The following is a 27,317-nucleotide window of genomic DNA, read 5'->3' as shown; positions in this document are numbered from 1 at the left end:
CAGAGTTTGCCCAGTCATGGAAGCGAGATATTGAGTGCAATAAATTCAGTCTTCCCAAGAAGTAAATTGCAAAAGAAAAGTAGAACTTACATTTATTCAGGTTCAGTTTGTTACTTACATTTATTCTTGTTGCAGTTGATAAAAGATAGAAAGCCTCACCTAAAGAATACATGTCCTTATACAAGCGGCTAGCTAATCCAGCGTCATGTGAGTGCGAGTCTGATTGTATGGTTTATGCAGGAGAGACCTGTAGGAACGTCTGCCTCCTTTGCAGACCACGTGGAAAGAGCAGAGACACAAAATAGCTGCTGAGAAAGGAGGAGGAGGAGTTAGAGTGCAGCCCCCCTCCCCCCAAGTTCAGCCACACAGCAACATCTCATTAAAGAAACAGCAACTACAAACTTAAGAGTAGCATCGCGCCCCCCAATGTCCAGGCATGCTGAGTCACTCTCACTCCAACACTCCCTCTCGACTCTGTATGCCGTCAATGTTCACAACATTCAGGTTGTCACGCAGGCCTTGGTACTTGTCTCTTGGTAGCGGTTTGGTAAATATGTCCGCTGTCATTTTCCCAGTGGGACAGTAGTGTAGTTTGACAACTCCTTGTCTCTGCAAGGCCCTTATGTACTGGTTCCTGATTCCAATGTGCTTCGTTCACGCACTGGCAAAGGCTCTTTAATACCAAAATCCTCCAGTAACATTATAAGCCACTCTAATTCTCTGCACGCTTCAGAAGCGGGTACAAATTCTGCTTCAGTAGATGAGTGGGCAACAATTTCTTGTTTACGACTTGCCCAGCTAATGGCAACACCCCCATAGAAAAATATATAACCACTAGTAGATCTTAGATCTGATTTCTCCAGCCCAGTCTGCATCAGCATATCCCAATAGTACAAGCGGTCAGGCTCTTGACATGAGTTCGGCCAGTGTTTGCATTTTGCTTTGATGTACATTTGCTCTGCTATTCCCACTCCCTGTTCCATTCCCCCTCCCTTGCCTTGGCCTTGAGCGGCTAATGAGAAGCACCATGTTTAGGCTCCGTCTTCCCCCTCACTGCCAAGCACCGTTATCTAGTCATTTCCCAGGCCGTTTGAAACTGCACCTGTGATGTAATCATGCTTTTAAGTTATGCCTCGTAGCCTGGCTCATCATTAGCAGCTTTGAACTTGCAAGTTGCCTTAGCTTTGCCTGTTGCTTCTACAATAAAGTTTACCTGCTTCTGACTTGGCTGTCTGAGCGAGTGGCTTTTTGGGAATTGCCCAGGTTGGCTGGAGAACCTGACATATATATATATATATATATATATATATACATACACAATTACATTGGAGTACATCAATAAAAAGACTTACTTTTTAAGTGAGTAAAGTATTTGAGTCCTGCTTAGTAGGTGACTATCTGAATAAGATAACATACCACTTCTCAGGAAGGGGTCATTTCTAAGAGCATAGTCACCCGAAAGCACTGACCCACTTCTTCTTCTTCTTCCCCTTCCCATCTGGTAAGAAGTGTAGCCATGCTGTGGGTCGTTCCGCCCCCCCCCCTGCTCAGTACTAATTGGAATTTCAACCCCTCCGTGAATGCTTCACCACTTTTCATCAACTCCTGCACGTCCTGCCTTGCCTGCTTCTGTACAGCCACTCAAGAGTTAAGAGTCCTTGCATTTGCATTGGTGCACACGAATATGATTGGGAATATTAAGAAATAACAGAGGAAAAAGCAGTAGAATGGGGGATGTTGACGGGAAGAGCTTAGGTTATTTTGGCATTTACTGAAGCGGGCAGGGCAAGGATCCTGGCATCCGTCTGTAGTATTTCCCAAGGGATCTCCTCACTAGGGGAAAGGAGAACAGAAGTGACGCTATTGTCTAGATCTATGATACAGCCAGATTTGGAATACTGTGTATGGTTTTGGTCACACCTAGGGTTGCCAACCTCCAGGTGGTGGATGGACCTCTCCTGGGATTACAACTGATCTCCAGGTGACAGAGAACAGCTCCCCTGGAGAAAATGGCCGCTTTGGAAGGTGGGCTGTATGGCATTACACCTCACTGAAGTCCCTCCCCTCTCCAAGTCCCACCCTCCTCAGGCCCCACCCCCAAAATCTCCAAGTATTTCCCAACCCGGAGCTGGCAACCCTGGTCACCACATCTCAAAATGGATGTTGAAGAGTGCTGGTAGGGAAGAGGCAAGAGAAATATCCTGGTTTGGGGGCACCTGGCCCTAAGAGGCAAAACGCGCTGGGCTTTTCAGTTCAAAAATTAAGGCAACCCAATGACACCAAATTAAGGCAACCCAATGAGCGAGGAAGTAGGCCCACAGAGAGGAGCTTTGCTTCCTCTCCCACAATGCTTGAACCCAGGGTCCCCCTATGAAACTGATCAGCAGTAGGTCCAAGGCAGACAAAAAAAAGTAGCGTGGTTTCACACAGGGGGCGATGGACTTGTGGAACTCACTGCCACAAGATGTGAATGCTAGCTTGGGTGGGTTTAAAAGGGGGGTCGAGCAGATTTATGGAGATTTATGGAGGACAGATCCATCATAGTCTATTAGCCAGGAGGGCCAAACAGGACCTGTGGGTTTAGTTTTCAGATGCCGAGGATCAGATCATGGGTGGGTGGGTCGGGGGAGAGATGAAGGGCTGTGCTTGGCTCTCGTGGCCCTTTCTTACATGCCCAGGGTAATGCCGATTGCCACTTTGGAGTCAGGAAGGAATTTTCCTCCAGGCCAGATTGGCTAGAGATCCTGGAGGTTTTTTTGCATTCCTTTGGGCATAGAGCAGGGGTCACTGGGGGAGTCGTTGGGAGGTAGTTGTGAATTTCCTGCATTGTGTAGGAGGTTGGACTAGAGGACCCCTGAGGTCCCTTCCAGCTCTATGTTTCGGCTGCAGGGGAGGGTGGTTACAGGCAGCCCTTGATTATGCCGCTTTTTGCTGGTCATGGCTGGAAACAGGTTGCTGGACTAGCTGGACGGTTGGTCTGATTCAGCAGGCCTTTCATTGTGTCGGGAAAAAGACTCCTCTGACCGGATCCCTGCAGCCCCGCTGTCCATCAAAACATGGACAAGATGGGCCAGTTTAGACCGCATCTCCATGGCTTGCTCTCTCCTCTGTAGCAAGTTCCTGCGATTGTTTTGTTCCCAGCCCCACATCCCAAATGCAGGTTTCCCAGAAACTCAAGAGTTTGGAAAGTCCCGTTCCACACTTCCACACACCCTGCCAGGAAACCTTGTGTGGGGAGTGGGGGGGGTATGAACCGCCTCAGCTTCTCCTTGCCTATAAAGAAGAGTTCACGGGGGGGGAGAGGTTGGTGTGGTTGCCATCTCTGGGTTGGGAAATTCCTGGAGATTTGGGGGTGGGGCCTGGGAGGGCAGGGTTTGGGGAAGGACTTCAGTTTGGGATAATGCCACTTTCCAAAGCAGTCATTTTCTCCAGGGGAATTGATCTTTGTCGGCTAGAGAGCGGTTGCAATTCTGGGAGATCTCCAGGCCTCACCCGGAGGTTGGCAACCCTGGGTGAGATTGCCAACTGTCCAGAAAAGAGCAGGCCGGGCTGGCTCCTGCACCTTTAGGAGCATCTTCAGCTGGCGGAAATCAGGAGCTGGATCAGGAGTGGGACCGTTTTGAGGCACGAATTATCTCCCTCCGATCGCCACATATATAGTGTGGCACCAGAGGAGGAGGAGGAGTTGGCAAAGAGAGTTGGCAACAGGGCTGGATTAGCTGTTCAGCAAAATACGCATGTGCAGAGGGCATCCAGGGAAGGGGGGGGGCACAGAAACATTCCATTGCCGGGTTTACCAGGGACCGTATGGGGCAAAACTGCAAATGGTGCAGCCGAACCAGGCTCCACAGAAAGGTTGAGAAAACTTGTCAAATATAAATAAAGAGCAAATATACACTTTCGTTTCATTTCGAAAAATAAAAGTTATTTGATGGTTTATTATTGTTTATATTTTGAATTACATATATATGAGGGCACCGAAATCTTAATCTTTAAAGGTCTTAATCCGCCCCGGCTGGGCAACCTTTCCGGGCCGCGGCATATCGGGGTGAAAACAGCTGTGGTGACATCTAGTGGCGAAATCGAGTAATAGCAGGTTAGGGTCTATGGAGCCTGCGTCGCTTAGTAGCGATTCTGATGGAGACCCTGTTTGGGTCTCCCCCCCCCTTTTAAAAACACCTTGATTTAAGCGAAGAAGGACTGGAATTTGGGGAGGGAAGGATTGCGATCAAATTTGCATGAAAAGGATGCGAAGACGAGACAGCGCATGCTCTGGCTTCCAAGGGGTGCTAGGTTATCAAGGTGAAGGGATGCCACCCTCAGAAAAGGGGAGAGGGCTGCAGCCAAGACCTTGTCTGCTGGGTCTTCTACTAAGTATCATCACCAGAACAAGCAGGCCAAAGACGAGGAAGGAAAGTCGCATTGCGCTCAGGCTTGCTTTGGGCTCTCTCTGCATTGGGCCAGTTTGAAGAGGAAGAAGAGTTGGCTTTTATATGCCGACTTTCTCTGCCTTTTAAGGAGAATCAAAGTGGCTTACAATCATCTTTCCTTCCCCTCCCCACAACAGACACCTTGTGAGGTAGGTGGGGCTGAGAGAGTTTGGAGAGAACTGTGACTGGCCCAAGGTCAGCCAGCAGGCTTCATGTGGAGGAGCGGGGAATCAAACCTGGTTCACCAGATTAGACTCCACCACTCTTAAACACTACACCACACTGGCTCTCCAGGTGGAAGGAAAGACTAACTTGAATCCTTGGTTAGTACTGGGCCCTAGGCCTGGGCTAGACCTGGGGTAGAATGGTTTATTCTTATTCTTAGCTACCTTTCTTCCTTTTGAAGCTCTAGGTGGAATTACAACATGAATACATAAAACAGAATATATAAAATACAGAACAAACCAAAATTTAAAACCACCATTTAGGACTGCTAGTAAATTAATCAAATGCAGTCCTAAATAGAGATGTCTGCCTCCAGGTAAGACCTGGGGATTCCCCGGAATTACAGCTCATCTCCAGGTTACAGAGATCGATTCCTCTGAGAAAGCGGATGCTCTGGAGGGGGGATTCTGTGGTATTGTGCCCCACTGAGGTCCCTCTCCTCCCCAGGCTCCACCCCCAAATCTCCAGCAGTTTCCAAACCTGGAGCTGGCAACACTACCCTCCCATCCCCTGCCGGGGGCCAACGGGGATCTGGCAACCCCTAGTCCTAAATTAAACCGTCTTCAACTGCCTCCTGAAGCTGGAAGGGGAGGGGGTCAGAGGGACCTCCCTGGGGAGGTTGTGTCGTAATCGTGGGGCTGCTGAAACGGAAAAGGCCCTCTCTTGTGTGCCCACCAAATGAGCTTCTTTGATTGACGGGACAGTGGGGGGGGGGCTCTCCCTGGCAGTCCTTCAAACACAGAGGGTGTGGATTGCCTTTTCAAAAGCTCCCCTCTATCCCCAGTGGACAAGAAACTGGTGCAGCGGACCAAGGTAAGAACTGTTCCCCTGATGTTCTATTTTTTTTTTAAATCAGTAGGGGGTTTTAAGAGAAGGAACATCGGACATCTAAATGCAGGGGCTCTGGATGCCCGTGCCTTCTCCGTCTAGCCCCAACCTGTTTCAGGCCTCCTGCAGTTGCAATAGACAACTTCGGGGCAAGCCAATCAGGGTTCATTTCTGTTTTGATCCTAAATTGGCTGCTTACAACAGAGTCTGCAAAAGAAGAAGCGATCAAAATCATAGTAAAAAACTATACTTGCAGAGTAGTAACAGGAAGCCCAGCTGTTTGGGACTCCCCTCCCCCTTGCTAAAAATCAAGTAACATATGCTTTAGGGCATGCAGATAAATTTCTGCTGGGTTGGAGGGTGGATGTTCCTGTGCCGGCCAGTAGGTGGTGAGAGAGACCACAGAATAATAGGTAACCAAAGAGGATTACCCCAATTCTGGCCCTGAATAGAATCCCCACTCCCAAAGCAGGGCACCTATGTGTTTAACAGCTACCTTCCTGGAAGATGTCCAACAGGTTCCCCCCACATGCACTCTCTGTGAAGGAGGACATTCAATAGCCTGGTTTTTTGCCTGCTGAGCAGGGGTTAAAGCATGGGTCCCCAATGTGGAACCCATGGACAGCTAGGTGCCTGCCAAGACCTTGCCTGGTGCCCACCAAGTGTTTCTAGAAAGTGGGTAGGTTCATGGGGGGTGCTTCCCATGAAGGCTTCTGATTGACCATTGGAGAAGTTATTGGGGGTGCAGATTTAAAAATATATTGCTTTGTTAGCAGCTGCTACTACTGCACAAGGATCTTCACTGTGTGATTTTGTTGCTGGCTCCGCCTCCTGTGGCAGCCATTTTCTACCAGCCATTTCGTGGCTGTGGCCACCCCACTGTATCAGAATTCCAAAGGTGTCTGAAGGCTCAAAAGGGTTTCAGACCCTGGTTAAAGGCACAAAAAGCCCTGTAAAGAAAAAATAAATCTGGAAATTGTAGTTCAAAGGTTGAACCTACCACCCTATTAGCAGTACCTGTTGGATTTCTGCCTAGCAGGCAGCTGTTATTGGTACAAATATTGGACTGTTGAGTTGAGAGGTCCCCGTATAAGGCTGCCAACCTCCAGGCGGGGCCTGGAGATCTCCTGGAATTACAACTGATCCCCAGATTACAGAGATTGGTTCCCTTGGAGAAAATGGATGCTCTGGAGGTCAGTCCTGATGAAATTATACCCCGCTAAGGCCCCTCCTGACCTCAAATCCCGCCCTTTTCAGGCTTCAATCCTAAATCTCCAGGAGTTTCCCAACCTGGAGTTGGCAACCCTATATGCAGCCTCTGGATCTGGTGGCTGTCCCAAGAGACTGAAAAGTTCGCCTCCAGGTTTCCCTCTGTTCTTATTTTGGATGTCTGAATTGTCTCCGCTCCTTGAGACTGACCTCTTTGTAGAACCGGCAAAAATCCCATTTGCCAGGGAAGCCAAGAGGCCCGTGTTATATCTTTGTTTTTCAAAGTGGAGATTAGATAATTGGGATGCAGAAGCAAAACACCTGGGCAGTACCAGAAATATTAAAATAGCCCCTCTCAGATATCCAAATCAGGATGTGACATAGTAAAGCCCAGGCCTCGATCTCAGCTTTGCTGGCCAGCCCTGGAACCAGCCTAGACTGGTTTCAGCCCCAGCTGAACTGGTTTCATTCTTCCACGCTTGGAGGCGTGGATGTAAACACATTGCGCATTCCTAGCGTGGTTTGAGAGAACGGCCCAGTTCCCCCCCCCCCCGGCCGTTGAACCTCTACATCGGCAAAAGTTGAACAAAACCCAGAAATATTGTTCTTCTAAACACAAATGTGGTTGCTTTAAATAAAAGTGGACATTTCATAAATTAACATTTTAAAAAACCACATATTTTAGGTTCACAGGATAGTTATGTCGGTCCACAGTAGAGCAGCTCTATTTGCATCCAAGTAGCACCTTAGAGACCAACAAGATTTTTGAGGTATGAGCTTTCATTAGTCAAAGCCCCCTTCATCAGAAAGGCCTTTTATGCAGAGACGTTTCCCTGCGGTCACGCACGCCCACCCGCTGCTTCGGGGCTTCCTTTTGATTCTGCATGCCTTTTCTGCCCTTCAGAGGTCGCCTCGCTCTCCCCGCGACATGTGGAGAGCGAGGCAACCTCTGACAGGCGGAAAAGGCATGCAGAATCAAAAGGAAGCCCCGAAGCAGTGGGTGGGGGTGACCGCAGGGAAACGTCCCTGCATAAAAGGCCTATGTATCATGGCAAGCTGACAACTAAACCCAGGCCTTCCAAGAGGCCGGACCCCTGCCTCAACAGCATTTGGAAAGGGGTATCGTTTGCTCTGCCACCTCTCCGGATAAGGGGCTAGAGAATCAGGGGTTGGAACACTTCCCTATGTTAAATCCCTCCATCAGATAGAGAGGCAGCCCTGCAAACAAAGAGGCAGAACCTTTCTTTTTGCTTTGCATGCTTTTTACTTGCAGGGAGCCCCCCCCCCCATAAATGAACTCTCAGAGCTGAAATCCCCTCCTGCCCCCACAATCTGAATTGATGCGGCTCATTACATTGTCATTCTCTTGCATGTGTGAACCAGACATCAGCATCTGGGCATGAGTGAGGGTTAGGGTTGTCAACCTCCAGGTACTAGCTGGAGATCTCCTGCTGTTACAACTGATCTCCAGCCGATAGAAATCAGTTCACCTGAAGAAAATGGCCGCTTTGGCCATTGGACTCTATGGCATTGAAGTCCCTCCCCTCCCCAAAGCCCGCTCTCCTCAGGCTCCGTCCCAAAAACCTCCCGCTGGTAGCGAAGAGGGATCTGGCAACCCTAGGGTCAATTCCAAGTTGTAGCACAGGATTTGAAGGGGCGTATTGGATAGAGCTTCAAATCCCTCCTCTGCCATGGAACCTTGGGCCAGCTGCACTCCCTCAGCCGCACCTGCCTCACAGGGTTGTTGTAAACGGTGTAAGCCGCTTTGTGGGGGGGGGAACGGGTATAAATGAAGTAAACAAAACTAATATTCAGGCAGATCTGGCAGGCACCCCCAAAGTGAGAACTGCAAAGAGTGCCCCTGAATAGGTACGGGGTACATTTTGGTTGTCGTTCTCTGGTTGTGATGACATGGACTGGCTTGTTTGAAGCCAGGCAGTGTGGTGTGAAATGCAAATAACAAACAAGCCAGCCTGCGCACACCTGCATTGAAGAGCAAGTCCCATGTGCAAAGCCCGAACTAAATCAGGCCACCCGCGGTACATTAAAAAACATGATATTGAGCAACCCACAGAGAGGAAGGGGAAGGGGAGACATTCTTGTTAAGAGAAGCCAGCGAACCAGGAATGGGCCTGTTCCTGGACCCTTTGAAGGTTGCTCTGGGTGGGAATGACTGGCCCAAAGGCACATGCAGGGACGTTTCACGGCAAGCTGGGTAATTGAACCCAGGACTTCCGAGAAGCACGCTCTAACCACTGAGCCCCACAATGGCTCTGTCATTGTTATCTGATGTCTGCAGATTGCACGAAGGTCAAAGGCACAAGACGCTCGGAAAGCGATGGGCAATTCTTCTGCCTGGCATGGAGCCAGCGTGGTACAGCACTTGCCGTGCTGGACTAGGCCCTGGGAGACCGGGGTTCGAATCTCCATAAAGCTCACTTGGTGTCCTTGGGCTTGTCTCTCCCTCAGCCTCAGGATTGTTGGGAAGATAAAACAGGAGTAAGGGAGAGCAATGCTGTAAGCTTCTTTGGGTCTCTCCACTGGGGAGAAAAGGAGGGTTTAATATTGAAATAAATGTAAATATTTGTGGCCAGGCGTTTCTCACGCTGTGCTGCCGACCTCAAACCAGTTGTTTACTAATACAAAATTATTCTTGGTGGGGAATATCAAGAAATGATCTCTTTCCCCGTGCTGCCTGGAGTGACACAGTCCATTTGACCAGGCCTTCCTGTCCAGCAGGCTGCAATTCAACAGGTGCTGCCTTTTCACAGCATGCCCCACCGCTGGAAAAGGAGCTCCGGGTGCCACAACTCACGTCCTCCTGCACCCAAATGAATGCTGCCGCTCCACCTCTCCTGACTCTCTGTCATCCCACGGTCTGACTAGTTGGGTCAGGTTTTGGATGTGTGGGTGAAGCTGCAGGGGAGAGGAAGACGGGAAGAGACGGAAGAAGGCCAGCAACTGCTGGGGTGCTTTGGATGCTGTGGTGACATTCTGCAGTGCAGGTGAGAGAGAGGGAGCGCTAGGGAGAGGGAAGGAGAGTGAGGTATAGTGGTTAGAGCATGGGGGGGGTAAGAGGCCTGCATGGTGCTATCTGATCCTCTGATTTCCTTGGACGTGACCCATACTCTGTTTGGAACACGAATTTCTGGGTCATGTTTCTGTGTTGGGGGAGGAGGAGTGGAACCTTCTGAGCCCGGGCTTCTAAACTTTTCTCTTTCGTTCAAACCTCAGCATCTGTGAAGACCTTGCTGTGCATTCCCATGAGCTCCCCAATTTGCTTTCTAGCCCCCTCTTCTCCCCACCCCAGCCTGGGAATCAGACCCTTCCATTTTATGGGGTAAAGATAGCTGAGTCAGCCCAGAGAAAGATTCTGAAAAGCAAGTCATATATTAATCTGATGATGACCTCTCAAAATATCACAAAAAAGAGCAGGCAAGTTTTGGAAAAAACTTCAGATTGGATTTTTGTATTAAAAATGGGTAAGAGAAAGATGCTTGTTTCTGATTTTTGTATGAGAGAAGTCAGGGCTGAAGCATATTAGAAGAGGAAGAAGAGTTGGTTTTTATACCCTACTTTCCCTCTACCTTTAAGGAGTCTCAAAGCAGTTTAAAATCGCCTTCCCTTCCTTCCCCCACACACAACAGACACCTTGTGAGGGGAGGGGCTGTGGCTCAGTGGTAGAGCATCTGCTTGGCATGCAGAAGCCCCCAGGTTCAATCCCTGGCATCTCCAGTTAAAGGGACCAGGCAAGTAGGTGATGTGAAAGGCCCTTTTCTGCCTGAGACCCTGGAGAGCCGCTGCCGATCTGAGTAGACAATACTGACTGTGATGGACTGAGGGTCTGATTCAGTATAAGGCAGCTTCATGTGTGAGGTAGGTGGGGCTGACAGAGTTCAGAGAGAACTGTGACTAGCCCAGCAGGCTTCATATTACCAAGGTCTAAGGTGTTGGGCTGCAGAGATGGAAATGGATAGGAAGATGGGGGGGGGGGGGCAGTTGGACTGATCCCTAGAGCCCTGTGCTTCCAGGACACCTGGGTTCTTTTCTAGACCTGAAACTCAGGAGTTCCTGTCCCCAATCTGGGAGATGATCGGACAGGACATCTAGCGGGGGACAGATCAGGAATTTGGCAATGCCATGCTCCTAGTGATTGGGGGGGCACAGAAATGCCTGAATTTGAGCTTTCTTTCTTTCTTGCTTGCTTGCTTTCGAGAGGAGCTGGCTTAATTTTGGACCACACCTCTGCTCATGTGAAGTGTTAATGGACAGACAGCCCCAAAGCATGTTTAGAGTGCTTTTTTCCCTCCACAATTCACTGTCTGCCTTTCCTTCCTAAAGGCCTGTTTTCCAAGGGGAATGCAAAACAGGAGAGGCCCAGGCTAGGGCAGGAAACACGGTCAGATCCTAATTGCCTCCTGATGTTTACAGGTGGGTAGGAGAGTCTAGTGGCTAGAGTCTATAGGGTGTAAATGCCAGGGATCTTCCTGGCTTCCAGCAGAGGGAATTAGAGTTTAGCATCTAGGGGCCAGGAGGAATGTTGAATTCCATCTCTGAAAAAGGGATTTTCCAGCAAATCTTCCTCCCCACCCCTTCCTTGGCTCACCCCAAGGCACTGAGCCAGTACTCCCGGCTTCTTTGCTGGGGCAGTTGACCATTTAATATTCCAGGATGTTCCTGGCAGCTGGTGAGTCAGGCTTGAACGGGTTTGACAGCCTCGGGTGACGCTGCCACTGCTTTTCTCACACAGCCTGGAACTCCCACCCCCGCCACGAGACCGAGACAGTCCAGAAAGAAACAGCTCACGGACTTGAGACAGCATTGCCACCCAGGATCAGGACCCATCCCATTGGAAGTACGGAGCGCTGGATTTCCTAGTAGAATGGGACAAGGAAGGGACCCAGGCGTCCATCTGGCTGCAGGGGGCCAGTTTTGTCCATAGGGCCTCGTTTCTCCCTTGCTTTGCACCAAAGGTGCACCTGGATTTAACCCGAACAAGGACCATGCGAGGATTTCGGAGCCAGGACATCTTTGATACGGGGTATCTCCTAGCTGGTGAGTTATAGACTTGGGGATAAGCATGGGGAGAGGCCATTGGTAGGGTTGGCAACTGTCCCTCCCCAAATGGCTTGGACAACTCCTGTGCCTTGAACTGAAGTTTTCTATATAGATATCTGTCAATGAAAATTGTCCTGGCATGGGCGATTTATGCAGGGCTGTTTCCTTGTGGTCACCCCGCCAACTACTTTGGGGCTTTGCTTTGATTATACCTACCTTTCCCGACTGTCAGAGGTTGCCTTTCTTTCCCCACGTTTCTGCCATCCCCCCCCCACCCCCCGTTCTCTAGATGCTGGCTAAACACAAATCCAGAAAACGAGGGGAAAACGCACAGGGAAAGCGAGGCAACCTTTGACGTTCGGAAAAGGTAAGCATAAGAGAGCCAGAGTGGTGGAGTGTTGAGAGTGGCGGACTCTAATCTGATGAACTGGGTTGGTTCCCCCACTCTTCCACATGAAGCCAGCTGGGTGATCTTGGGCTAGTCACAGTTCTCTCCAAACTCTCTCAGCCTCATTGGTTCTTGTAGGTTATCCGGGCTGTGTGACCGTGGTCTTGGTATTTTCTTTCCTGACGTTTCGCCAGCAGCTGTGGCCGGCATCTTCAGAGGAGTCACACTGAAGGACAGTGTCTCTTTCCTTCAGTGTGACTCCTCTGAAGATGCCTGCCACAGCTGCTGGCGAAACGTCAGGAAAGAAAATAACAAGACCACGGTTACACAGCCCAGATAACCTACAAGAACCAATGAACTCTGACCGTGAAAGCCTTCGACAATAACTGTCAGCCTCACCTACCTCACAAGGTGTCTGTTGCGGGGGGGGGGGGGGGTGGAGGAAGGGAAGGAGATTGTAAGACACTTTGACTCTCCTTAAAAGGTAGAGAAAATCTGCATATAAAAACCAACTGTTCTTAAAGCCCCAAAGTAGTCGGCGGGGGTGTTGGCGAGGAAACAGCCATGCATAAATTGCCATGGAGTTAAACGCTCACGCCAGTTAATAGTTTCAGTTGGGTAGCTGTGTTAGTCTGCAGTAGGAGAGGAAGATTCGAGTCCAGTCGCACCTAAAAGCCCAACAAGATTTTCAGGGTATAAACTTTTGAGAGTCAAAGGTCTCTGGGAGTCAGAGGTAGCTGATGAAGGGAATTCATCATCATTAAGTCTGTATTGCATTAGCAAAAAAAGCCATAGCAACAATACAGGATAAGTTGGAAAGTCCACCACAATAAAATTAAAAATAGTAACATAATTTAACATAATTTTTAAAATTAAAAAATTTCCATAGCATATTAACAATGCAAATACAAATTCATCATTAAAATATCTACCTAATAATAGGAAAGAAAGAACATACAATCCAGTGATTTAATAAAAGATAACAAGTGACCAAGAGTGAAGTAGTCATGGGTCAGACATATTATGGTCAGCATGCCCCCAACCATCGTTTATGACTCTTGGAAGCTTATACCCTGGAAATCTTGCTGGTCTTTATTTATTTCTATATTTACAAAATGTATATACGCCTTTCTGCCCTTACTAAGTCTACCAAGCGGCTAACCATTAAAAACACTCACGATACAATCATGCTTTAAAACCATCAAACCAGCCCTCCTGACACACACCATTCAAGCGACTGAAAGAGCTAAAATACATACCAATGCATAAAAACAGCAATTTAAAACACTGGGGACGAAGGAGGGATGGCTGAGGGAACTCCGAACGAAACGAAAAAGTCCTCACCCGCTGGCGGAAGACAGCAACAGAAAAGGACGGACGAATCTCCGTCCAGAGCTTTGGTGCCAAGGCCACGTCCCAGGTCGCCAGCCTCCTAATCCCTAACCCGGTGTAGGTGCCCCCACCAAAGATGCCTACAGTAGTTGGGCAGCCTGACAAGAGAGTAGGCGGTCTTTCAGGTCTGTTGGCCCATCCAGGGTGCTGCTGAACTCAAATCTTGCTATACTAATTAACAGTAAGCATGTGAGAATGAGAGGGCAGCTGACCTAGTGTTGGGGTGTGGAGGTTGTGGGAAAGTATTTTATGATTTGTTCGTGTAGTCACTTCTGTCACCATTGGAGTCCCATATTTGAGATCACTGTGCAGGGGGACAGCAGGGTTGGTGGTGCTCCCCTGTTTGATCAGTGGCCTTGGTGCATGTGATTATTTTCATCGGGAAACTGTCAGAGAATCTGCATTTGATCTGAGAAAGAGAAGAGAATCTGTGCTATGGGTTCAACAGGATTAAAATGTCAGCACTTGCATCAAAGAACTTTGGGTAGTTTAGTTTTGTATCTTCTTGGATAGTCAACCACCACCCTGCACAGGACTACAATTCCCAGAACTCCTTGCCGGGGAGCCATGATAAACTGGGTTGAAACCGGTTTAATGTTGCAGTGTAGACATGCAGAAAGCCCCCCAGCGGGGCAGGGAGAACTGCCCAACCGGCAAGGTGCAAAGGATCAAGTGTAGCCAGGATGTGACAGACCCAGCCCTGGAGCTGGGAATCCTTCCTGATGTGGTCTTGTTCCCTCTCCCCCAGCCGTTCTGCTGTGCTTCTGCCTTTTGCCCACCCAAGCGGCTGACAGCCTCCCCCTGGTAGCTATCCCCGAGAACCCGGCCGAAGGTCAGAATGTCACGCTCTCCGTGGAAAACGTGACCGGCAGCATCCGTCAGTTTGAGTGGTATCGCGGGTTGGTGACGGACGGGGGAAGCAGGATCTTCACCTACTTTACTGGAGAAAACAAGCGCCCACAGCGGAACGGGGTCCGGTTCACCAACCGGGAATTTGGCTACCCCAACGGATCGCTCCTTATCAGAGGGGTCCAGCAGAATGACAGCGGACCCTACAGTGTGGTAGTTTTGGTCCGTCCAAAGGGAACCTTCAAGGGCAGCACTGTGCTTCAGCTGGCTGGTGAGTGTCCCCCCCCCACCGCTTCATTGCCTGCTTGAGATTCTGTCCCCCTCCCCTCTTCCGTGCTTCTGCAGTTGGCTCTGTGCTGTAACCAAAAGTGATAATTTTCACTGCGATCCACTACAATCACCGCCGTGTGGTCCCAGATAATCCCCTATCAACACCTGGACTCAGCCCCAAGTGAAATGATAATGTGTACTTCTGAGGACATGCAGAGTGCCTTCTCTTTACTGTTGAGCTCCCCATATAGCTGGGATGGAGGGAAGCAACTTACTGTAACTCTTCATCTAGAATCTCTCCTTATTTGAGAGTTCAGCGCTGGCCTTGCTAAGATATTATTGTCTCCACTGGGACACTTCAGATGGATGGTGAGGGGGGGGTGTGTTCCTCGAACCACGTTTCCCTGAGTGGAGAGCACTTCCCTGGGCAGGATTCCACATTTGATTTGTGTGGGACAAGATAGCCGTGAAGAATGATGCTATGTTAGTTGATGTTAGTATGATGCTGGTTGTTATTTAGAAATGTACAACTAGAGCCTTCCTGGAGAGCAGCTGCCAGTCAGAGCAGACAAAATTGAGCTTGTCAAGGGTCTGACTCGCTCAAAGGCCATTTCATGCAACTCCTGTCCATGACTGGGGCTTAAAACTGGCTAGATAAAACTAGGGCTTACTGCATTCTTATCAGTTGCAGCTCTCGGGGAGGGTCACTGTGCCCATCTGAAACATTTCTGAGTTTTCTCGAAAGTTGGTTTTGCCGTGGCAACTTTGCTGCAGGCTTCAAGCATCACGGCTTGAAAGACCGATCCTCTCGCCGGGGCCCTGATGCCAGATCCTAACACCTGCTTTCCTACTTTCGTTTTAAAACTAGGCTCCGCAACCGATGCACCTCCGACAACCCCACCTTTGACAACTTTGCCGGCAAAGGTCCCTTCGATGCTGGGATGGATAGTGGCTGGAGTCCTGGTCGGGATCCTGCTGGCCGGGGCATTGGGAGCCATCTTGGTTTACCGATTTGTCTTACAGAAGGCAGAGCCAGGCACCGGGTAATGGCGACGAGGGGTGTTATTTGGGGGGGGGGGATCAAAGAGAGATCTCCAAGCTGGAAAAAGTCTAGATCAGGGGTCCTCAACGTGGTGCCCATGGGTGCCATGGTACCTGCTAACACCTTTCCTGATGCCCACCAAGTGTTTTTAGAACGTGGGTGGGGCCATGTGCAGCTTTTGCCCAGCAAGGCTTTTGATTGGCTGTACAGATTTTTAAAGAGTTGCTTCAGCAGTAGTTGCCACCAGAGCTCTACTTTCAAAGGCATTCTTTTAAGCAGAGCTTCTGCCAGAAATGTTGAAGAGTTACTATTAGAGTTATGCATGACCTCACTCCTTAATATTTTGCAGCTGGCTCCACCTCCTGCGGTAGCCATTTTGTGGCTCCACCCACCATTCAAAGGTGCCCACTGCCTTATTTTACCTTCTCCCCAGGGATTCTTGGGAACTGTAGTTTGGAAAACGTCTTGGGGCTTTTTATCAGAGAATTCTCAGCATCCTTGTAAAACTATATTTCCCATAATTCTCTGGGGGAAACCATACCTGGTATAAAACCAATATACATTATGTAATATGCATCTGAACTTAAGTGCTCTTCTAAATGCTGTGATATGAAGAGCTTCTCTCTCTCTCTCTCTCTTGTTGTTTTACAGAGATTAAAATTTGTGGGTGCGTGTTGGAAATCATTGCAAATTAAAACTCTCACATTTTGAAGTTCCATCACAAAATGTGGTAGTAACGTACTTTCTGGATGATTAAGAGCTGCATGAATGGCAGCTCTTACTGCCCCCCATACAGATTTCATCAGTGTAAATACAAATTTTTTAATAATCTGAAATTGTGAAGTTTTGAATATTTTGGTGTCATTTTGGAGCGAAATTTTGTATGGAACTCCTCCAGGACAACTCCTCACCCATTCCAATTTCTTTTTAGGGTGGCAATGAAACTGGATCCAAGGGGGAAAAAGCCCCCGGCATCCAAACGGGGTGAGTAAACGAGCCCTGCTTTTCAGCCACAGGGGAAAGGCATAAATATTATTATAAATAAGAGGTTAGCATTTAAGGATGCCAACAGGCCTGGAGAAAAACGTCTTGCCCCTTTGGTGGTGGAAAGTGCCATCAAGTTGCAGACGACTTATGGTGACCATGGAGGGTTTTCAAGGCAAGAGATGTTCAGAGGTGGTTTGCCATTGCCTGCCTCTGCGTAGTGACCCTGGACTTTCCTGTTGGTCTCCCATCTAAATACTAACCAGGGCTGACCCTGTTTGGTTTCCGAGATTGGACAATATCAGGCTAACCTGGCCCTCAGGGCTCTGCCCTTTTACTAGAGGCTTAGTGGGATACTCTTTACCTGCACGCCATGAAAAGCTTCACCTGCCCATTTCCACTCAGTAAGCCTCTGGACCTGGATGGCCCAGGCTAGCCTGATCTCATCAACTCTCAGAAGCCAAGCAGGGTCAGCCCTGGTCAGTACTTGGATGGGGGGCCACCGAGGAAGCCCAGGGTCATGACGCAGAGGCAGGCAGTGGTAAACCACCTCTGCTTGATGACTGGCCTTGAAAACCCTAAAGGGTCACTATAAATTGGATGCAACTTGATGGCACTTTACACACACACACACGCACACACATACACACACACGCACACACACAGGATATTTTCTCCAGGCCTATTGGTAAGTTTGTTAGGAAACCTGGATTCCATTCCTCTAAAACTGTGGCTTGCAGAGACATATGGACAAACATAGTAGTAGTAGTAGTAATAGAAGCAGTAGTAGTAGTCGTAGTAGAAGTAGTCGTAGTAGAAGCAGTTGTAGTAGAAGCAGTCGTAGTGGCCTAGTAGTAGTAGTCGTTGTAGAAGCAGTCATAGTGGCCAAGTGACAGAACCCCTGCCTTGCATGCCGAAGATCCCAGGTTCAATCCCTGGTCTCTCCAGTTACAGGATCTCAGACAGTGTGGGGGAAAGACCTTTCTCTGTGGAGTCCTTTAAGAAAAGACATTACAGGGCTGGAGGGACTAGTGGTCAGACTTGGTCAAAGGCAGCTTCACATCTGGATAAGAACCGATCCAGGCAGTGCCTTCCGTTGGGAAGGCTGATGCCCTGGCACCTGAAGAACCAGCCTAGTCACAAGCCACATGTGGCCATGCCCTCAGAGCCAAGGATTCTGGGTGCAAAGGAGCAAAGGATTGTGGGAGGTTTGAGTTCTATACCTCAAGAAGGGGACTGGTATCCATGACATAATGGGCCAGTTGTGATCGATTGGGTAGAATGCCGTCCACTCGCCAAGCATGTGGCCCTCTAATGCAAAAAACACACCCCAGCCAGTTTCTGGGGACCCTGCCAGACCACCTTTGGTGGGTCATACATTGTACACCTCCAGTGGCACAGAAAGTCGGGGCAGGTGTGTTGTGTTGTGGACAAAGAACTGGTTTTGTCCCAGGCCAAGTTCCAGTCGAATTTCTAAGCAATTCTGCGAGATCTTGGATCGGCTACCCCCTCAGCCTGGCCACACACAACCACACAGGGTTGTTGTGAAGGTGGGCCTTCTTGAGCTCCCTGGAGCAAGGATGGGATCCAAATATAACCAATAAACACTTGACACTGAGAGACACTGTCCTTCACTGTTACTCCTCTGAAGATGCCTGCCACAGCTGCTGGCGAAACGTCAGGAAAGAAAATACCAAGATCACAGTCACACAGCCCGGATAACCTACAAGAACCAAATAACCAATAAAGTCTGTAGGAGAAAATTTTAATACCTGCACCTTCGACTTTGCAGACGACAAGGAACCCATTTACGAGGTGATGGATTCGCCAGTGGAATCGCCCCAGATGGAAGGGAAGTCTCCACCCCCCATTCCGGGACCTTTCCCTGTAAGTTCCTGTGCTAGCTGGTTGGCCAAGTTCCCCTTTCTCAGTTGTAGTTTTGTTTGATGGGATCTAGTGGATCAGATAGTGGGAGATAACTCTGAGCATGAATTCATTCATCAGAAGAACCCCATTGTGACCACCTGTCAGACAAGGGGTTCTCAATTTGTGAGGGGCTTCTGAGAGCCACAACAGACACCAGAGAAAGGTTCCTTCTGAGCCTCCCCTTCAGGCCCGGCACGAATCTCTATGTAAACCAATCACATGACTATGCTTATATTTTATTATTGCTTTATGAACCATGCATTTCCTGCTCCATAACCTTCCTATGACAAGCTCAGGACAGCTTTTGTGCTCCCTGCACCCTGCTTTTGCCCCCCACGCAACAATCCTATGAGGTAGGTAGGATGAGAGATAGCACCTGAGTTAAGATCATACTTCCCCCCTTACTTGAATAAAGAAGTCACTGGATTTACAGCAGCGCACTAGCGATGCTTTGCCTGGACTTCAGGGGTGACCAGGGACCCCTGAGTCTTATTCTCCCCCAGTCTTCCGCCTCCTCAGAGCTTATCGGAGCTGCTTCAGGATCGGATCAGTGAGGGCTGCCTTGACAAAGCATCCATCACCTTCAGCAATCTGCCGCTTCAGGGGTTTCTGTTAGGCCTCTGTGTCTCTTTGGGGAGACCCAACTGGTTTTGTTAGGATGGTACGTGCCCCCTAGAATGTGTCCCAGAATCTTCTGCAGGGTTCTGAGGCAGTTGCTTCTTGGAGGACGAGCATTCACTGGAGGTACCAAGTTTGGAAACCTCTGTCTGAAGGCAGGGCCACTAAGGGGGGATGGGGTCCCTGGAGGGCCCTGGTCAGCGGGAGGGGCCCCTGAAGCCCAGGCATCATGCTGCATTCAGAATGCATCTGATTTATTTTGCTTCTAGTGTGGTTCTCCACTGCAGCCACTAGTGGTGCGGGGAAGGCAGAGTTCAGCCGATAGGGCTTGCTCTGACTGGGCTGGCTGGGCGGTTCTGCAACGTTTACTATGAGGCCGAGGGAAACCCTTGACTATCAGACGCTGCTGAACCCATCAACCAAGCCGGCCCTGGAGCAAGGCAAGGCCAGCCAGGACGAGATACAGTCACTGCCAGGGTGGAGCCTCCTAACAAGGCCATTCTCTCCAGCAGTCTGTGGTTTCCTTCTTCCTTTCCTTCCACCCAGCTCCATCGTTTTGTCTGCTTAGCCAGGTCTTGCAAAGGGGCAGCCCTGTTCGTGTGCTGTAGACAATACAACAACCTTTCTTCTTGTCTTAATTTCTCTTCCTCTTTTCCACACTTTTCTTCTTCCTTCATTTTGCTCTCTTCTTTTCATGATATGCCTTCATTTCTCTCCCCCACCCTTCTAACCCAGCCCATTATTTGTCAGTCTTGGTCTCAACCCCTTCTCATCCCTGGTTGACAACTTAGAATGTACTTATAGCAACAAACACTTGTTAATATTGTGAACAGAAGTGGTGGTGGGGAGTTAATATTTCCCTTTGATTTTTCAAACTAGTAAAAAGATGCTTCTCCCCCTCCCCCCACCACACACACACATGCATGGAAATGGAATGTTAATCTGTTTTAGTGGTTAAAAATGTGGAACAGAAGTTGGAATTCCTTCTCCCCTTAATTAGATTAAATTGCATTTTAAACACTGTTCAGACAGTGGGTTGTTGTTGTTGTATTGGCGGGGCATCTAATATCCCTTTGTAAAAACTACTTTGCTACTGTTGACCTTAAGCTTCACGTTATATGACAAATAATCTTTGGAAATATGTCAGCCAAATCAATCCCAATGATCCCAGTACTTCTTATCCAATACCACTACATAGTCAATTTGCCCCTGCTTTAAAACCCTGGTCTGTATGGCCCCAGGCTGGCCTGGTCTTGTCAGATCTCAGAAGCTAAGCAGGGTCAACCCTGGCAAGTATTTGGATGGGAGACCACCAAGAAATACCAGGGTTGTGACGAGGAGACAGGCGATGGCAAACCTCCCCCGAACATCTCTTGCCTTGAACACCCCACCAGGGGTCACCATAAGTCAGATGTGACTTGACGGCAAAAAAAGGGGGGTACAAAGGAAAACCGAAGTAGACTTCTTACTGATTTACTTATTGTGATGTGTCTTATATTGGTACGCGTACGCATGTGTGCACAAATATGAAATTGCAAAATTAGACACATGATTTGGATCAGGGTTGTGTGAGGGGGGAGGTGGAATCTTTTTCCGGGGGTCCCTGGGGGCTCTTGGGTGCCCCATCTGTAGGTCATCGCCAGTTATTGTCTCCCCTGTAAGGATGCTTCGGAGAAAGACAGATCCAAGGCACATTCTCCCTGTCGTGTTCTTCTCTGACCTCTTTCTTCAGATCAGATCTTTATTACAGCCAATGACCAGCACAGGTAAACATATAAAAGCACCAAGACCTCTTTCTTGACTTACAATGCGCATTTCTCTCTCTCTCTGTTTTCATAGCCTCTTGCTGGAAGCTGCCCCAGCCTAGACTCAAACTATATGGTAAGTTTATACTCTAGATTGCTTCTAAATAAGAAATTGTTAAAATAGTATTGGGCCTGACGATTTGCTCTTGAGCCCAAAGGATCTGCCCACCGACACACTGAAATGCCTCTCTGCCAGGGCAGGGAGGGGCATTGGCAAGGTTGGCATTGCCTGCTTGAGTTTGGCTGATTCATGCATTCTCTTTCTTTAATGGCACAACGCAGCTTGCAAAATCTCAAGGAATTATATGTGCCTGTAATGCCATTAATCTGCATGAAATAATAAAAGTGTCACAAATTTGAATGGGGAAAAAATTCCCCAAAACAAGGTCACTTTGTAATGCATGAGGTGTTTAGGATTAATATTTTAATAATAATATTTATTAAGTGCGTGAATAAAACCTCAACAGGTGAAAGATTAAAGTAGCTGCTGAGCTTACTATGTAAACGTCCATACAATAAACCTGATACTTTTTTTAGAGTACTCAAAACACAGATGTGATCTTGGCCTACCTTACAACAACCTTGTAAAGTAGATCTGTGTTTGTTTCAGATTTCTGTAATCCCAGTCCTATTGCATTGCTTATTAGATGTCTCATCTTATTGACTGCATTGATTTACACTTTAGTAAAGTGTACTCACTTTAGTCTCAGTGAGAACAGCACCAAATAATTTCTATAATTGCTTATCCGAGGCTATGAGGGAGTTGCTGGCTTTGCCAAAGGCCCAGAGTAGCAGTTGTAGTGTCAGATCAGGCTCTGGCAGACGGAGGTTCAAATGCCACGGTCATTCATTGGGTGAACCTGGACCAGCCTCTTGGCTTTACTTACCTCGCAGGGTTGTTGTGAGAATAAAAATGGAGGAAGGGAGAAGGATGGTCGCTTCCTTGAGCTCTTTGAAGGACATGCTGGATAAAAACATACCAAATAAATGTGTGTCGATGTTTGGTGGCCATCACAAGCCAAATGGAGGACCCTCTATGGTTAGTAGCAGTCTAGATGTTAGTGCAGGATGCTGAGAACAAGCAACAGGGCAGGGCTGTTTCCAAAAATTGTGCCTTCCCAGAGGCCAGCCATTGCTGGGAACAGAATTCCGGACTGGGTGGGCCTTTGTTCCGATCTGTTCAGGCCAATCCCATGTTCTTAGGCTAAAGGCCACCAGTGTACTCATGGTTGAGCAAGATTTGAACAAAGCACTTCCCAGCTTCTGCTTTTGGCTACTCCCTAACACTGGCTTAATAAATCTTAACATGTCACTAAAGTTTAACAGGAGTCACCAGCCTCAAATGAGTTACACTTCCGCTCACAATTAAAAGTGACGGCTATTGCCTGTAAATAACTAACTGGATTAGATCCTCGTTTTATTGACTTGCGGATTTGATCTTTTTGAATTTTTTTACATTATATGTGTGTTTTAAATTCCAAAGCCCACCCAGTGTGAAAATAGTAAAAAATAATTAAAGGCTTCTCTTGTCTCGTTTTCAAAATGCATAGACCGGGGCTCTCTGAATGACAGATTCCTGATGCAGGGGGGTGCTACTAAAAAGGCCTTGCTCCGTTTCTCTCTCCCAATTTTGTGCACCGAATGGAAGGGTCTTTTGACTACGTTCTCCATTTGACCTTTCCCAATGGGCTAGGGAAGGAAGATTCATGGTGGGCAACAGATCTCCTTCCTCTTGAAATGCCGTCCATCCATCTCTGCCCATAATAGGACTCCTCTCCTTCTTTTTATATCACAGGACTTGCTGCGCAGGGCAGAATCAATTTACTCTGAGATCAAGAGGTGATGCCGCGGACTGAAAGTTGCCCTTTTCCCCACTCATCTCCTCTTGCCTTGGAAATGATCCATTCCAGAATCCCGGGCTGTGAATACTGATCCATCTCCTATTTTTCCCCTTGTGTTTTTCCCCCTGCGGGCAGTCCCTCCAGATTGCTTTCCCCCCTGAAGATGATGAATTATCCTGAGAGAAGCGTGCTGCCAAAAGCCACTGGGCCTGACATTATCTGCTGACGGAATAGAAGATTCGAAAGGGATTTCTCTTTGGGGTGGGGGTGCTGGCTCCTCCGCCCTGGGGAGGGGGAGGGGGGCTTTCTTTCAGGGATGCTGCAGGGGAGGGGAAGAAAGAGTCTGATCCCGTGAGATGTGACTGTGGTTAATCGTTCTGGGTCCCAAATCATCCACCCTGGGCAATTCTGGGGCCCTGAGTCCTTGTCTAGGGCCCTGGCCAGCGGCTTGTTTTCCTGGAGGGCTACTCAGAGAAGCAGCAGAGGGCCAGAAGCACCTCAGTCCCTGCCCCGAGTGCAAGTTCTGCTGCCATGAGCACCGCTTTAGCTAGAGCTGTTCTGCTTCTGTAGCAGCCGTGCTGTCCTTTGGGGTGGGGGTGGGGTGGGGGTGGGGGGAGCTGCATGTGGATGGATTTGGCAGAAGGGCCTGCTGTTGCTGACTTTTAGTATAAAGTGTTATGGGGATTGTTTGTTTGCAGATGAAGTTTAAATCAGCTTTTCTCTGAAATCGTATATAACGCAAATGTAAAAAAATATATATACAGAATTTTTTTCTCCTCCCTTCTCTCCTGGGCTAATGTTTGCACAAAATGCTCAAGAAGTGACAATTCCCAGGATTCCCTGGGAAGTGGTTTTTGAAGCAGTAGAGACCACATCGCCCTGACCTGGATGACCCAGGCTAGACCAATCTTATCAGATCTCGGAAGCGAAGTGGGATTATTCCTTGGATGGAAGACTACCGGGGCACTCCAGGGCTGGTGCACAGAGGCAGGCAATTGGCAAACCACCTCTGTTCGCCTCTTGCCTTGAAAGCCCCACAAGGGATCGCCATCAGTCCGCTCTGCCTTGGCGGCACCTACCTCTACCAAAGCCCCGATCAGTATGCAATATCAATAGATACTGCCTTCAAAACCTTCTCTCTTTCCCCAAATCTTCCTTCAGGCTGTGGTTGCCAGCATCTGAACAGGCTTGCCCCAACTACCCCCTCCCACCGCCAACGGCTATTACCTGTCCTCTGGCCCTCCCCCCTAAGTGCATCCTTCCTTCCGTTTCACCTCTACAACAGTAGTGTGGGTTTTTTGGGGGGGTGTGGGGAGGGAACTGTAGTTTAATAATGCATTTGGGCATGGTAGAACTGCAATTACCAGGGTAGGGTAGAGTTAGGGTTGCCAACCTCCAGGTACTAGCTGAAGATCTCCTGCTGTTACAACAGATCTCCAGCTGATAAAGATTAGTTCACCTGGAGAAAATGGCCACTTTGGCAATTGGACCCTATGGCACTGATGTCAATCCCCTCCCCAAACCCCGCCCTCCTCAGCCTCCACCCATAAAATCTCCAGGTATTTCCCAACCCAGAGGTGGCAACCCTAGGTGAGCTGAGGCCTGGTGGGGTGCGGGGTAAATAACTCTTCAGTCTGCTTGAGTCTGTATGGTAGCTGTGACTGTTTTTATCCCTCTTGTAAGGCTCTTGTCTCGTTTGATGGTTCAACTGGCTCATCCTTCCTGATGTCATCATCATCCCCCCCCCCCCCACCCGCGCTTATTTTTTGGTTTGGCAACTCAGCCTGTGTATAGTATAGCCCAATCTTGTCAGATCTCGGAAGCTAAGCTGGGTCGGTACTTGGGAGGGAGACCTCCAGGAAAGACTCTGCAGAGGCAGATAACAACAAACCTCCTCTGCTTAATCACTTGCCTTGAAAGCCCTAAGGGGCTGCCGTAAGTTGGCTTGGACTTGAACACACATAGCTCAGTCTGTCTTATGGGGGTTTCTCTTGACTGGATCTTTCCAGAAACGAAAAAGGAGTCTACTATGGCATATATATGTCTGCTAACTAAGGATACACTTAGTTGCAGCTGCAGTTGTAGTTCACAGGTGTTTTTGCCCCAATAAATCCTTTAGCTTTTCAGGTGCCACTTCAGTTTTGATGCCTGTGACAGGCTAATGGGGTGGCCTCTGGAATTCGCATCCCTGTTCCAGAGGTTTTCAAGGTTCATCGGAATTCAATGAGGTCTGCTATTAGAGGTATTCAACCACCTTAAAAACAGCAGTGTTTGCTGTGGAATTTGGCACAGCTGATTCAGAGATAAGGATAAGTTTTTAACAGGTTCACAAAACATCAGAGAACAATTTATTTAAAATATATATATTTTTAATGTGCAAAGAAAGAAAAATTATTCCCGCAGGTGGTAGAAAAGACAAAGGGACTGGTGGAGAATCGGGGGTCTCAAGGTGTGCCCTGTTTGATGTCTTTATGTCTGTATTTGAGGTCTTTCATGCCATGAGAAATATATTCCTGCTCAAAGCTAGCAGCTAAAAGCTCTGAGATACTTTTGATGCTTCTCCAGAGAGGGACCTGAAAACTCTGTTGCTGCTTGGTGGAGGTGATGGAATGGAGGAATGCTCACAAACATTCCAGTTGTTCAGGGAACCACGGCCGTGTCAGATTGAAGGGGGGGGGTTTTGCACAAAAACCAGTCTGTACTTAAATGTAACTAAGAGCCCCGTGGTGCAGAGTGGTAAGCTGCAGTACTGCAATCCAAGCTCTGCTCACGACTGGAGTTCGATCCCAACAGAAGTTGGTTTCAGGTGTCCCGCTCAAGATTGACTCAGCCTTCCATCCTTCCGAGGTTGGTAAAATGAGTACGCAGCTTGCTGGGGGTAAAGGGAAGATGACTGGGGAAGGCGCCCGCAAACCACCCCGTGGACAAAGCCTGCCTAGTAAACGTCGGGATGTGACGTCACCTCATGGGTCAGGAATGACCCGGTGCTTGCATAGGGGACCTTTACCTTTTTACTTAAATGTAAGAACGGTTGTATGCTATTGTGTGGGGAAAAGGGGAGACAATTTGGCTTTGGTGAATCCCCCACAAACACACCAGAAACAGAGGTGTTTGTGATCACACATACTAAGTTTTTGCCCTGCATCTTGCAGATGGGGTGTGCCTTATTGTATGTGTAAATAACCTGTTTACATTAAGCACATAAACGTCTGTTCACATTTGCAAATAATCTTGCTTCAAAGGCAGTGTCTCCAGCACTTTTATGAATGGCTGCCCATTGCAAAAATTCCGCAGGTGAAAGGTTAACTCTTATCTGCTGAGAAACAGCTTGCCTGTGGGATTTTTGGGCCTTGTGCAGCTGAAAGCTTCCTCCCCCACACCCAAAATTACACTGTGGCTTCTGCAAATATGGCAGAGTCCAGTGAGCTGAGATCATATGCCCATTAATGAATCCATTCCAATCCAAGCATTTCCTGTATTCCTCATTCTTGGGTGAAGCAACCTCTGCGCTCCAGAGCTTTGCTTCTGGAATTTATTAACTGGCTAAGGTAATGATCAACGCCTCCCCCCCATGGGGGAACTACCAGTCAGCCTTGAGTTCGAGGTTCTGCCAGGTATCAGAACGAAGTGGATCAGGCAAGCACATTTCTCACTCTGATCTTCCAGTTTTCAGAAGGAGGGAAAGGTGGTCATTTTCTCCAGTGGGCCACTTGAAACGGCAATAGGTTTGCAAAAGATTTCTTTTTTCCCTTGGGCCCAGAGACAGGCTAGGAAAAGCCACACTTAGTAAATTTTGATATGTCAGGATAGTGTTAAAAGCAAAGCCAGGCACGAGACAAGGGATAAGAACATAACAAAAGCCATGCTGGGTCAGACCAAGGCCCATCAGGTCCAGCAGTCTGTTCCCACAATGACCAACCAGGTGCCTCTAGGATGCCCACAAGCAAGACGACTGCAGCAGCAGCATCCTGCCTGCCTTCCACAGCACCTCATACAATAGGCATGCTCCTCCGACACTGGAGATAATAGCTATGCATCATGACTAGTATCATTTTTGACTAGTAGCCAAGGGTAGCCCTATCCTCTATGAACACGTCCACTCCCCTCTTAAAGCCTTCCAAGTTGGCAGCCATCACCGCATCCTGGGGCAGGGGGTTCCACAGATGATTACAGGGTTGCCTGGAAAGAAATGTCCGTCTCTTCCACAGAGGCTTAATGGCTGTTTACCGGGTGAGTATGTTTACCGCCATGCCCTGGAAAGCTTCAGGTGCCCTTTTCTACACATTAAGCCTCAATTATAGGGTCAGGACCCTTTTCTCGAGGCCCATTGGCAGCCCTTGAAATGAAAGGCAGTAGCGCATAGTGGCTGGAGCCAGGCTCAAATTCCTCAGTCACCCATAAATAGGCCTGTGCAAAGCTGGTAATAGGCCCAGGCCAGATGGGAAATGTATT

At 48.6% G+C, this 27,317-nt stretch overlaps 1 protein-coding gene across 1 annotated transcript in view; it reads left to right on the top strand.

Moving 5' to 3' along the window:
• The window catches only part of LOC130475867 (carcinoembryonic antigen-related cell adhesion molecule 19-like), a 28,774-nt gene extending 5,885 nt beyond the window's left edge, over nucleotides 1-22,889 (top strand). Inside the window, exons 2-9 of the mRNA XM_056847771.1 lie at nucleotides 5,440-5,468; nucleotides 11,666-11,747; nucleotides 14,279-14,650; nucleotides 15,518-15,692; nucleotides 16,623-16,675; nucleotides 18,468-18,562; nucleotides 21,059-21,100; nucleotides 22,820-22,889. Of these exons, the coding sequence (XP_056703749.1) occupies nucleotides 5,440-5,468; nucleotides 11,666-11,747; nucleotides 14,279-14,650; nucleotides 15,518-15,692; nucleotides 16,623-16,675; nucleotides 18,468-18,562; nucleotides 21,059-21,100; nucleotides 22,820-22,867 (896 nt within the window). The 3' untranslated portion in view covers nucleotides 22,868-22,889. The remainder of the gene's footprint in view (nucleotides 1-5,439; nucleotides 5,469-11,665; nucleotides 11,748-14,278; nucleotides 14,651-15,517; nucleotides 15,693-16,622; nucleotides 16,676-18,467; nucleotides 18,563-21,058; nucleotides 21,101-22,819) is intronic.
• The last annotated feature ends 4,428 nt before the right edge of the window (nucleotides 22,890-27,317 follow it).

Source organism: Euleptes europaea, chromosome 3, assembly GCF_029931775.1.
Source record: "Euleptes europaea isolate rEulEur1 chromosome 3, rEulEur1.hap1, whole genome shotgun sequence".
NCBI classification, from domain to species: domain Eukaryota; kingdom Metazoa; phylum Chordata; class Lepidosauria; order Squamata; family Sphaerodactylidae; genus Euleptes; species Euleptes europaea.
The sequence above is the reverse complement of the archived record's forward strand: the minus strand, read 5'-3'. Positions and strand labels throughout refer to the sequence as shown.